The sequence below is a fragment of the Sparus aurata genome, unplaced genomic scaffold (assembly GCF_900880675.1).
Source record: "Sparus aurata unplaced genomic scaffold, fSpaAur1.1, whole genome shotgun sequence".
NCBI lineage: Eukaryota > Metazoa > Chordata > Actinopteri > Spariformes > Sparidae > Sparus > Sparus aurata.
In genome coordinates this window covers 1-12,500 of record NW_022045206.1, presented here as the reverse complement: position 1 = coordinate 12,500, position 12,500 = coordinate 1, and the positions used below count along the sequence as shown (strand labels likewise).

Sequence of the window (12,500 nt, the reverse complement as noted above, 5' to 3'; positions counted from 1 at the left end):
AAACAAACCATTCTTTAGTAGTGATAAAGAACAGGACTGTTAAGAGTATGGATAAGATAAAGATAAAATCCTAACATACCATCCCGAGCTGGTTAGTGGTTACAGCCTGACTGTGGGAGGATGAGAACAGTTCAAATCCCTTCACTATACGCCTTGTTTAAAATGTCATATTAAAGTGCAATTTAAATCATCCATGTAGATTTTAATAGATACTGAACATGCAAGTTTAAATTAAATATATTATTATTATATAATATTAATTATATATTAATCACATATAATAACATATAGCTAATAGTTAGTGAGTGATATCGGCAGATTAATCGGCTATCGGCTTTTTCCTGCTCCAAACTATCGTTATTATATCGGCCTTTAAAAATCCACTATCAGTCGACCTCTAGTACATTTCCCAAAGAATCTCAATATTTCTTGAATACAGTTGTAATAATTAGCGTTAGTTTGTAGAGCTGTAACTATGGATGATCAGCTGTGACGGAGCAAACAGCCGTCAGGATTTAAACTGCCGCGTGTCTGCGGCGGGCCGAGCTGCTGGTCTGAGGTCAGTGTCGGAGGCTCACCCTCCACAGCGTGGTGACGCCTTCTTCTCTGGTGATCCGGGCCAGAGCGTTGAAGACGTTGGTGTAGCCTCTCCTCTGGTCTGCAGGCATCCTGGAGACAAACACATGTTTTCACTGCGCCCATCAGCTGATCTGAGAGGACGGACACACAGACGGGCGGAGGCGGCGTCTCACCGTCCGTCGGCCGTCATCCGGATCAGCGCCACCTCTGCCGGCGTCCCGACGAACGCTCCCGTGGCTCCGGCTGTCATACCGATCAGAGCCTTGAGGAGGAAGTTTGGCGGCCGTCCGTCGGCGCTGGTCATCTTCTCAAACAGGATGGTGTAGATTCCCAGACGGGTCGTAGTGTACGTCGCCTGACGCAACAGACCTGCTGACAGACTGACACAGACACAAACACACCGTTTTCATCTCCATCAGGATCAGTATGAATGATGAGATGTATAGTGGAGCAGCAGGTGGAGCAGCAGGTGGAGCAGCAGGTACCCGGTGTAGATGCCTCCGACTCCTTCATTCTTCAGGATGGAGAACAGAGCGTGGAAGCTGGTTTTGTACTCGCGAGCCTTCGTGCCCTGACCGCTCAGCTGCATCCGGTTCTTCACCAGGTCCAACGGCTGCACGAAGACCGTCGCACCCATCCTGGAGAGACAGACAGGTTCAGAGAGACAGACAGGCAGGCATGGTCAGAGAGACAGACAGGCAGGTTCAGAGAGAGAGACAGACAGGTTCAGAGAGACAGACAGGCAGGTTCAGAGAGACAGACAGGCAGGTTCAGAGAGACAGACAGGCAGGTTCAGAGAGAGAGACAGGCAGGTTCAGAGAGAGAGACAGGCAGGTTCAGAGAGAGAGACAGGCAGGTTCAGAGAGACAGACAGGCAGGTTCAGAGAGAGAGACAGGCAGGTTCAGAGAGACAGACAGGCAGGTTCAGAGAGACAGACAGACAGGTTCAGAGAGACAGACAGGCAGGTTCAGAGAGACAGACAGGCAGGTTCCGAGAGACAGACAGGCAGGTTCCGAGAGAGAGACAGGCATGTTCTGAGAGACAGACAGGCAGGCAGGTTCAGAGAGACAGACAGGCAGGCATGTTCTGAGAGACAGACAGGCAGGTTCAGAGAGAGAGAGACAGGCAGGTTCAGAGAGACAGACAGGCAGGTTCAGAGAGAGAGACAGGCAGGCATGTTCTGAGAGACAGACAGGCAGGTTCAGAGAGAGAGACAGGCATGTTCTGAGAGACAGACAGGCATGTTCTGAGAGACAGACAGGCAGGTTCAGAGAGAGAGACAGGCAGGTTCAGAGAGACAGACATGTTCAGAGAGAGAGAGACAGGATGTCACTGTGAACAACAGATGTGTGTTGAAGTCAGCTGTTAGCCGTTAGCTGCTGCTGACAGCTAACTAGCTAACAGGGCGTAGCACCGGTGTTTGACGACCCGTTTAATACTTGCCCAGAGACGGACAGAACGTCAGCTGAGAACAGTGACCGGAGTGATTTAAGTGCTTAGAGAAGCACTCTGGATGACGGACAGAGTTCAACAGTGGAGCCGGCTCCTCCACCAGAACTGATCCTGCGTCAGTCATCCACACGGTGCTGTCGGGTTCATAACAGTGAACCTAATCCTTCATAATCCGCCCAGCGACGGAACACACATGGTGACATCACATGGTGACATCACATGGTGACATCACATGATTCGGTCCTGCACACTGGACCTACTGTGCACATTAAAGCACAGAAGAAGAAAGATCATCCAATCAGAGGAGAGTGAAAAGCTCAAAGGCTGAAAGCAGACGTCTGTGCTGAAGTCCACCAGGGGCCTGAAGTCCACCAGGGGCCCGAAAGTCCACCAGAGGCCCGAAAGTCCACCAGAGGCCTGAAGTCCACCAGAGTCCCCAAGTCCACCAGAGGCCCCAAGTCCCCCAGAGGCCCCAAGTCCCCCAGAGGTCCCAAGTCCCCCAGAGGCCCCAAGTCCACCAGAGGCCCCAAGTCCCCCAGAGGCCCCAAGTCCCCCAGAGGTCCCAAGTCCCCCAGAGGCCCCAAGTCCACCAGAGGCCCCAAGTCCACCAGAGGTCCCAAGTCCCCCAGAGGCCCCAAGTCCCCCAGAGGCCCCAAGTCCACCAGAGGCCCCAAGTCCCCCAGAGGTCCCAAGTCCCCCAGAGGCCCCAAGTCCACCAGAGGTCCCAAGTCCCCCAGAGGCCCCAAGTCCACCAGAGGCCCCAAGTCCACCAGAGGCCCCAAGTCCCCCAGAGGCCCCAAGTCCCCCAGAGGCCCCAAGTCCACCAGAGGTCCCAAGTCCCCCAGAGGCCCCAAGTCCCCCAGAGGCCCCAAGTCCACCAGAGGTCCCAAGTCCCCCAGAGGCCCCAAGTCCCCCAGAGGTCCCAAGTCCCCCAGAGGCCCCAAGTCCCCCAGAGGCCCCAAGTCCCCCAGAGGCCCGAAGGGCAGGTTTCACCCTCAGTGCTGCAGATGGAGGCTCTACATGATTACCCAGAATGCACCAAAACATGTGTGAACAAGTTAAAAACAACAGTGAGAACAGGACGAACACTTTACAGGCTGTCGTCCACACACACACACACACACACACACACACACACACACAGAGTGAAGTCAGCAGCTGTCACACACGCACACTCCTGCAGAGGTTCACGTGCACGCTCCTTGAAGCAGGCCTCGTGCACGCTCCTGGGATGTTTGAGAGTGTGTGTGAGGGTCGTGACATTTAAAGGACACACAGACCTGCTGCTCTGTTCACTCACAGTCCAGCTCCAACGCTGTACCCACAATGCATCAGTGAGCGGCTGCAGGAGACATAGATGATGTTTCTGCTCAGAACCTTTGAATCATCGAGTTATTCTCCTCACTTATGTGACGTCTAAATCATCTTAAACACGTTGTTTCTTTAGTTTCTAAACAACATACTCAACATGGACCGTAACACAAATGTTCAATAAATTACTTCACTTGTATCACAAACTAATTATTTGTATTTATAAATATTACATTTTCATAAATTTACTTTTTTTATTTACTAACCCTATAAATATCTTTTGGTCTGCGGACGATTATTAGTCCTCTGCATTTTATTTATTCCCCAAAACTTATTTATACATGTTCTTTACACCCATGTGATAATGTGATGTCATGTGATAATGTGATGTCATGTGATAATGTGATGTCATGTGATAACGTGATCTCATAAATGAACCCATGAAGAAGGAAGAACGTGCTCATGTGTGTTTTCTTTTTACTATTTTATGCCTGTGTTTGTTTTTTATAATATTTTTGTGCATATTTACTTATGTACTTGTTTACTGAGATATTTCCGTGTGGTTTTGGAAACGTCGGCCCTCGTCAGGTGGAGACTGCTACACAAACATGTTGTTCACTGCTCTTTAGTCTCTGAATGCTTCTGTTCTGACAGGAAGTCTGAGCACTGGGGGGTCAAAGTTCAGAACTCTGGTCCTGATCGTCTCCTGTAGGAACCAGAGAATGTGTCAGTCTGGAGAGTGGACCGGTTCTGGACTCGTCGCCTCCTTAACTTGAGTTTATACTGAGCTCACATGACGGTGGAGTCGGCCAGCTCTGATTGGTCTATGCTTTAGTCCTTTTTAACCAACCAGATCACAGACTGACTGCACTCGTCTTCAGGTCCAATGAGCTTCAGTGGCACCAGAACCAGACATCATCATCATCATCAACAGGAAACAAAACCAGAGAGAAAGATTTTACTGCTGACTCTAAACCTGTTAGAGGTCGTAGTGAGACACACACACACACACACTGATTGATTGATTGATCGATCAGTGATGAGAGGACCCATCATGGATGTATTATAGGAGCCTGAGAGCAGGGCACAGGTCAGGTGTGTTACACCTTTACATAACCTCAGAGCTAGCGGTAGCATGCTAACAGCCTCCCTGCTGTGTGGTTCAGGTTAGTGCAGCTAAACAGGAGCGACCTGAATGAGACCTGACAGCTAGTGACAGCTAGCCGAGCTGCTAACATGGCCCACAGTCTGCGCACTGACGGTGTACAGACCGTCCACACACCAGGTGCTAACGAACAAACTGTTCAACAGGTGTGTCATGTTCATCCTGCAAACATTCACCTGGCTAACGTTAGCTAGCTACCTCTGATTGCTAGCTTTAGCATTCCGCTTGTCGCTACCTGCTGTCACTAGATCAGCAGAATACTTTGTCAGATGTGTCGTGCTGTTTCTCTCCGAGTCAAGTCAGATTATCGATTATTACCGTTACACAACAGGGGGCAGAGCGCGTGGACCGAGCACAGCTAGCTTAACGGCTACTGGCGGTACAGTATGCTTCATAACACCGGTGTGTGTTTGAGTCTGTGTCCGGTGCAGACAGTGTCCTCTGCAGCGCTGACTCCGTCCGTAACGCCACGTTTAAATTCTGGCGTGTGGTTCACACGTTTATGATCGGTTTTGTGTGAGCGGAGACACGAATCGACGAGGGAGCAGAGTTTGACACAACACCGGCCCTGCGCTGCTGCCAGTGACTGACAGCTAACAGCTAACAGTGCAGCCGGTACAGCCTGGAGAAGGCAGACAACAGGTGCTTTTAACCAGAATAACATGAATGTTTGTTTCTGAAGGGGGAATTTAACCGGCATCCCCCCGCAGCTCGTGAGCTCCTCTGTGAGCAGCCCTGACCGCTGAGATTAGCACATTAGCATGCGAGCTAGCAGCAGTACCTACCCGGCCAGTCCTCCGAACAAGAACTTGATGGCCTTCGGAGAGGTCTTGGGCTTTGCGTCCGCCATGTTTCCCCCGGTTAGATTCCCGCTGCCTGAGTGCCTCTGAGCCGGACAGTCCACCTGCTCTCTAGCCGGTACAGAGGTGCAGCAGCCGGGGCAAGGTGACTCTGTGGAGCGGGCACATCCGGGGACGCGAGGCTCGGTGGACCAATTAGGAGGCGAGGACGCAGAGCATGTTACGGGTCGCATCAGCAGCTCGTTAATCTGAGCGCCATCTTCTAAAGTCAGTTATCACTGAGGCTTTTGTGTGAAAATCAAACAAATCAAACACTGAGGATTGATGCTGGAGCTGAATGTATATTGTGTTGTTCAGACAGACGGACGGGAGGTCTGTGTAGCTTCTATTTGTTTAGAACAGCTAATTTAATCAGTGTTTTCAGGGATAATACATGTATGTCCGACAGCAGCTGAAGGCAGCAGCAGCTCTGGCGTAAACAATGACAGAAATTATTTATGTAATGTCTGAAATGAAAATAATGGATTAAATAATAATAATAATAATAATAATAATAATAATAATAATAATAATAATAATGATAAGGACGAACGTTTTAGTCATTGTTAATTAAATTACAATAATGGAAAAACAATAAACAAATTCAAACATCACTTCAGAATAAGAAATAATGCAAACACATGACGACCTCTTTCAAAGCTAATAACTTATTGCTATTAATGTAAATCAGCTAACGTATATAAAATGTCAGCCGCATGAATAGTTGTGGATTCACATCTTTAGGAATGATGTCATTAAATACAACATCATTAATAATAAACGCTGATTTTTAAAAACGTATATTTAACGAAATGTAACAGTTATTTATCCTCAAATCAAATTCGATTAATAAGGTACAGATATAACATGTGGTAAACATTAATAACAATAACTGACGGGACATACATCCAATAGAAAGCCGCCTCCGTCTCTGTCTTCACATTCATTGGTCAATGGACCTGGGGGGCGGGACCTGTCAGATGCAACAGCTGGTTGAGGAAGTAAAGACGTCGGACGGTGAGTAGAGACATTAAACTGTTTCCTCCTGAACAAACTGCAGGCTAACCTCATTAACTAACAATCTTTTAGGCTTTCAGCATTTACAGCAGCTGCTGACGTGTCTGCTGCGTCACGCCTCCGTCATGTTCACGGTTATCTGACGGGTCGGTGTGACGGATTAGCCTCAGCTAGCCTCCAGCTACAGTTAGCACAGTTTGCTGCTGGTCGGCTGTTTCCTCACTTTGTTATTACAGTCAGTGTCGAATACGACACATCATATAAAATAACATATAACATACAACATATAGCACACATCATTTAATATACAACATATAGCACACATCATTTAATATACAACATATAGCACACATCATTTAATATACAACATATAGCACACATCATTTAATATACAACATATAGCACACATCATTAATATACAACATATAGCACACATCATTTAACATACAACATATAGCACACATCATTTAACATACAACATATAGCACACATCATTTAACATACAACATATAGCACGCATCATTAACATACAACATATAGCACGCATCATTAACATACAACATATAGCACACATCATTTAACATACAACATATAGCACACATCATTTAATATACAACATATAGCACACATCATTTAATATACAACATATAGCACACATCATTTAATATACAACATATAGCACACATCATTTAATATACAACATATAGCACACATCATTTAATATACAACATATAGCACACATCATTTAATATACAACATATAGCACACATCATTTAATATACAACATATAGCACACATCATTTAACATACAACATATAGCACACATCATTAACATACAACATATAGCACGCATCATTTAACATACAACATATAGCACACATCATTAACATACAACATATAGCACACATCATTTAACATACAACATATAGCACACATCATTAACATACAACATATAGCACGCATCATTAACATACAACATATAGCACACATCATTAACATACAACATATAGCACGCATCATTTAACATACAACATATAGCACACATCATTAACATACAACATATAGCACACATCATTTAACATACAACATATAGCACACATCATTAACATACAACATATAGCACACATCATTTAACATACAACATATAGCACACATCATTTAACATACAACATATAGCACACATCATTTAACATACAACATATAGCACACATCATTAACATACAACATATAGCACACATCATTTAACATACAACATATAGCACACATCATTTAACATACAACATATAGCACACATCATTAACATACAACATATAGCACACATCATTAACATACAACATATAGCACACATCATTAACATACAACATATAGCACACATCATTAACATACAACATATAGCACACATCATTTAACATACAACATATAGCACACATCATTTAATATACAACATATAGCACACATCATTTAACATACAACATATAGCACACATCATTAACATACAACATATAGCACGCATCATTTAACATACAACATATAGCACACATCATTAACATACAACATATAGCACACATCATTTAACATACAACATATAGCACACATCATTAACATACAACATATAGCACGCATCATTAACATACAACATATAGCACACATCATTAACATACAACATATAGCACACATCATTTAACATACAACATATAGCACACATCATTAACATACAACATATAGCACACATCATTAACATACAACATATAGCACACATCATTTAACATACAACATATAGCACACATCATTTAATATACAACATATAGCACACATCATTTAATATACAACATATAGCACACATCATTTAATATACAACATATAGCACACATCATTTAACATACAACATATAGCACACATCATTAACATACAACATATAGCACGCATCATTTAACATACAACATATAGCACACATCATTAACATACAACATATAGCACACATCATTTAACATACAACATATAGCACACATCATTAACATACAACATATAGCACGCATCATTAACATACAACATATAGCACACATCATTAACATACAACATATAGCACGCATCATTTAACATACAACATATAGCACACAGTCATTAACTACAACATATAGCACACTCATTAACATACAACATATAGCACACATCATGTACAACAACATATAGCACACATCATTAACATACAAACATATAGCACCATCATTTAATATACAACATATAGCACACTCAATTAATCATACAACATATAGCACACATCATTAACAACACATATAGCAGCACATCTTAACATAACACATATAGCACACATCATTAACATACAACATATAGCACACATCATTTAACATACAACATATAGCACACATCATTAACATACAACATATAGCACGCATCTTACATCCAACATGCACGCAGCATTAACATACAACATATAGCACACATCATTAACATACAAAATATAGCACACAATCATTAACATACAACATATAGCACACATCATTAACATACAACATATAGTCACACATCATTAACATACAAACATATAGCACACATCATTAACATACAACATATAGCACACATCATTTAATATACAACATATAGCACATCATCATTTAACATACAACATATAGCACACATCATTACATTACAACATATAGCACAATCATTTAACATACAACATATAGCACACATCATTTAATATACAACATATAGCACACATCATTTAACATACAACATATAGCACACATCATTTAATATACAACATATAGCACACATCATTTAACATACAACATATAGCACACATCATTTAACATACAACATATAGCACACATCATTTAACATACAACATATAGCACACATCATTTAACATACAACATATAGCACACATCATTTAACATACAACATATAGCACACATCATTTAATATACAACATATAGCACACATCATTTAACATACAACATATAGCACACATCATATAATATACAACATATAGCACACATCATTTATATAACAACCATATAGCACACATCATTTAATATACAACATATAGCACACATCATTTAACATACAACATATAGCACACATCATTTAACATACAACATATAGCACACATCATTTAACATACAACATATAGCACACATCATTAACATACAACATATAGCACACATCATTAACATACAACATATAGCACACATCATTAACATACAACATATAGCACACATCATTTAACATACAACATTGAGAATATACGTATAAAATAACAATTAGCATATAACATACAACTGATACTACACGATTGCAGGTTTTACACACAACTTGTGAGACTATTGTTAAGCTGTGTTCTGTAATGACGTCGGTCACTTTATTAATGAATTCCACTTTGATCACTCTGCAGCAGGGGGCGATGCTGTGACATCACAACGCCAAGGCATCCAATGACAGCACTCGGATTATGGCTGCGCGTGGGGCGCCGCACAGGGCGGACCAATGAGAAGGAAGGACAGCCATGACGGACAGGGACAGGGCGGGAGGAGAGGGGACCGGGGTCAGGCGGTGGTGAGACAGGTGGGGAGGGTGGAGACGGGCGGTGAGACGGGCGGTGAGACGGGCGATGTGTCCCCGCTGCCTGTCTTCGTGTTCCCGTCTGAGCTGCTGTTCTACTCTGAGCAGAGGAGCTCCCACAGGAGAGTGATCACTGTGTACAACCCCTACAGCTTCAGCCTGAGCTTCAAGAGTCAGTACCTGTCTGTCTGTCTGCTCACCTGTCTGTCTGCTCACGTGTCTGTCTACCTGGCTGACTGTCTCTGTACCTGTCTCTCTCCTCAGTGCTGTGTACAGCTCCCTCTCTCTACAGAGTGGTGGAGGCCGAGGGCAGCGTCCGGGCAAAGTCCTGTGTAGATCTGTGAGTACACTGAGCTCTTCTTCACCAATACTACATATACTACTGTCAAACTGTGACATCACTTCCTGTTCCTGTCAGGGTGGTGCGTCACCTGGACGTGTCCCCTCGAAACGTGGGCCGAAGGGACCGGTTCCGCCTAGAGGTGAAAGGAGGGGGCCAGGTGGGAGGACGGGAGATCTGGGCGGAGCTGAGAGGAGGACAGGAGGGGGGAGGAGGGGAGGACGAAGAGGAGAAGAAGAAGAGGAGGAAACAAGGAGGAGGAGGGGTGGAGAAGAGGACAGGAGGACAGAGGGCGCTGTCTGCTCCTCTGTCGCCTCTGCTGGTGCCCACACACACACACCTGCAGCTGCCGACCTGCACAGGTGAGACAGCACAGGTCAGGAGGGAGGGAACACTACTGAGAGGAGCAGTGCACTCTGGGACTTGTAGTTGATGTTGTTGTGATGAACTTGACTTTAACACCATATCTGTGTGTGTGTGTGTGTGTGTGTGTGTAGCTGTGCGCAGTGTGTCTCAGTGGGTGGTGTGTGTGGTGGTGGCGGTGCTGTGTGTCGCGGTGTTGATGCTCCCCCTGCACACTGAGAGCAGCTCTGTGGTTCCACGCTGCCTGCACGTCTCCACCAATCAGAAGCTGGTCTGCGCCTACACATTGGGTAACACACACACACACACACACACACCTGATGCACAAAAACAACACAAGGAAAGGAAAGAAGGAGGGAGGGACTCACCTGTCTGTCTGTCTCTCAGGTCTTCTCACCATGGTGTTTCTACGGTAACCGGTGACATCACTCCGCCTGGCCCTCTGTCTGACTGGCAGCTGCTGGACGCCAGTGACCTCTGACCTCCACACACACACACACACAGACTGTGTCCATGAATGTAGCGTTAATAAACTTTATTTAAACCCACACGACACACAAGGGCGTGTCAGTGGGTCTCTGGATCAGTGGGAATGATTCTGTTAGTTCTGTTTGATTCACGCTGCCACTCTGTGTTCTGATCCGTTGGCCAGCAGGACGCCATCCTGTGCTCGGCTCCAGAGCCTGAATAAAGGATCCCTGCTGATTAAAGCCCGTCTCGTTTCCTCACTGGTCCACCTTCATCTCTCAGGGTACATATGAAGCCACAGCTGCTTTGCTTAGCTTAGCTTAGCTTAGTTTAGCATGAACACTGGAAACAGGTAAAACAGAGACGTCTGATTGGACGAATGACAGACGATGGAGTCAGTGTGGACAATCTGTGGGCGAGTGAGATGCTCCAACAGCTGATCAATAAAGTTCTGTCACTTATTTTCCCTCTGATGTCTGATTCGAACAGCTCCACTCACCTGGAGACACTCACCTGGACTCACAAACTGGTCACAGACAGGCTGTGGTCGACGCCCCCTGCTGGTCACAGACAGACTGTGGTCGACGCCCCCTGCCGGTCACAGACAGGCTGTGGTCGACGCCCCCCGCCGGTGGCAGACAGGCTGTGGTCGACGCCCCCTGCCGGTCACAGACAGGCTGTGGTCGACGCCCCCTGCCGGTCACAGACAGGCTGTGGTCGACGCCCCCTGCTGGTCACAGACAGGCTGTGGTCGACGCCCCCTGCTGGTCACAGACTGACTGTGGTCGACGCCCCCTGCCAGGTCACAGACAGACTGTGGTCGACCGCCCCCTGCAGGTCACAGACAGGCTGTGGTCGAACGCCCCCTGCCGTCACAGACAGGCCTGTGGTTCGACGCCACCCCTGCCAGGATCTCAGACAGGCGGTGGTCGTACGAGCCCCCCTCGGTGGCAAGACTACAACTGTGGTCGTCGGATCGCCCGCCCGCACGGTCACAGACAGGCTGTGGTCCGACGCCTCCCTGCCTGGTCTCAGACAGGCTGTGGTCGACAGGCCACCCCCGCCGGTGGCAGACTGACTGTAGGTCGAACGCCCCCTGCCGGTCACAAAAAGACAGGCTGTGGGTCGAACGCCCCCCGCCGGATGGCAAAGACTTGAAACTGTGGTACGACGCCCCCCCTCCCGGTCACAGACAGGCTGTGGTCGACGAGCCCCCTGCCGGTCTCATCAGACAGGCTGTGGTCGACGTCAAAGACCAACAAAACAGTAACCACGCCGGTGGCAGACCTGATCTTGTGTCGACAGCCCACCCCGCCTGTCACATCAGCCAGGCTGTGGTCGACGCCACCCTGCCGGTCTCAAGACAGGCTGTGGTCGACGCCC

At 46.0% G+C, this 12,500-nt stretch overlaps 2 protein-coding genes across 2 annotated transcripts in view; one reads left to right on the top strand and one right to left on the bottom strand.

Moving 5' to 3' along the window:
- The window catches only part of slc25a11 (solute carrier family 25 member 11), a 7,479-nt gene extending 1,972 nt beyond the window's left edge, over nucleotides 1-5,507 (bottom strand). The window contains exons 1-4 of the mRNA XM_030411067.1: nucleotides 5,294-5,507; nucleotides 1,065-1,217; nucleotides 753-959; nucleotides 579-669 (exon numbers count right to left, since the gene is read on the bottom strand). Of these exons, the coding sequence (XP_030266927.1) occupies nucleotides 579-669; nucleotides 753-959; nucleotides 1,065-1,217; nucleotides 5,294-5,358 (516 nt within the window). The 5' untranslated portion in view covers nucleotides 5,359-5,507. The remainder of the gene's footprint in view (nucleotides 1-578; nucleotides 670-752; nucleotides 960-1,064; nucleotides 1,218-5,293) is intronic.
- Nucleotides 5,508-6,211: 704 nt separating this feature from the next.
- Nucleotides 6,212-11,359, top strand: LOC115578195 (motile sperm domain-containing protein 1-like). The gene is made up of 6 exons (XM_030411068.1): nucleotides 6,212-6,364; nucleotides 9,780-10,118; nucleotides 10,211-10,286; nucleotides 10,365-10,648; nucleotides 10,784-10,939; nucleotides 11,037-11,359. Exons 2-6 carry the CDS (start codon nucleotides 9,872-9,874, stop codon nucleotides 11,063-11,065), a joined length of 792 nt encoding a protein of 263 aa, XP_030266928.1. The 5' UTR covers nucleotides 6,212-6,364; nucleotides 9,780-9,871; the 3' UTR covers nucleotides 11,066-11,359.
- Nucleotides 11,360-12,500: the final 1,141 nt, after the last annotated feature.

Excerpts from the sequence above, each read along its gene's own strand:
- LOC115578195 (XM_030411068.1), top strand. The coding sequence starts at position 9,872 with ATGAGAAGGAAGGACAGCCATGACGGACAGGGACAGGGCGGGAGGAGA. Across the intron at positions 10,119-10,210 it reads CTTCAGCCTGAGCTTCAAGA|TGCTGTGTACAGCTCCCTCT; the intron begins GTCAGTACCTGT and ends CTCTCTCCTCAG. Across the intron at positions 10,287-10,364 it reads GCAAAGTCCTGTGTAGATCT|GGTGGTGCGTCACCTGGACG; the intron begins GTGAGTACACTG and ends TGTTCCTGTCAG.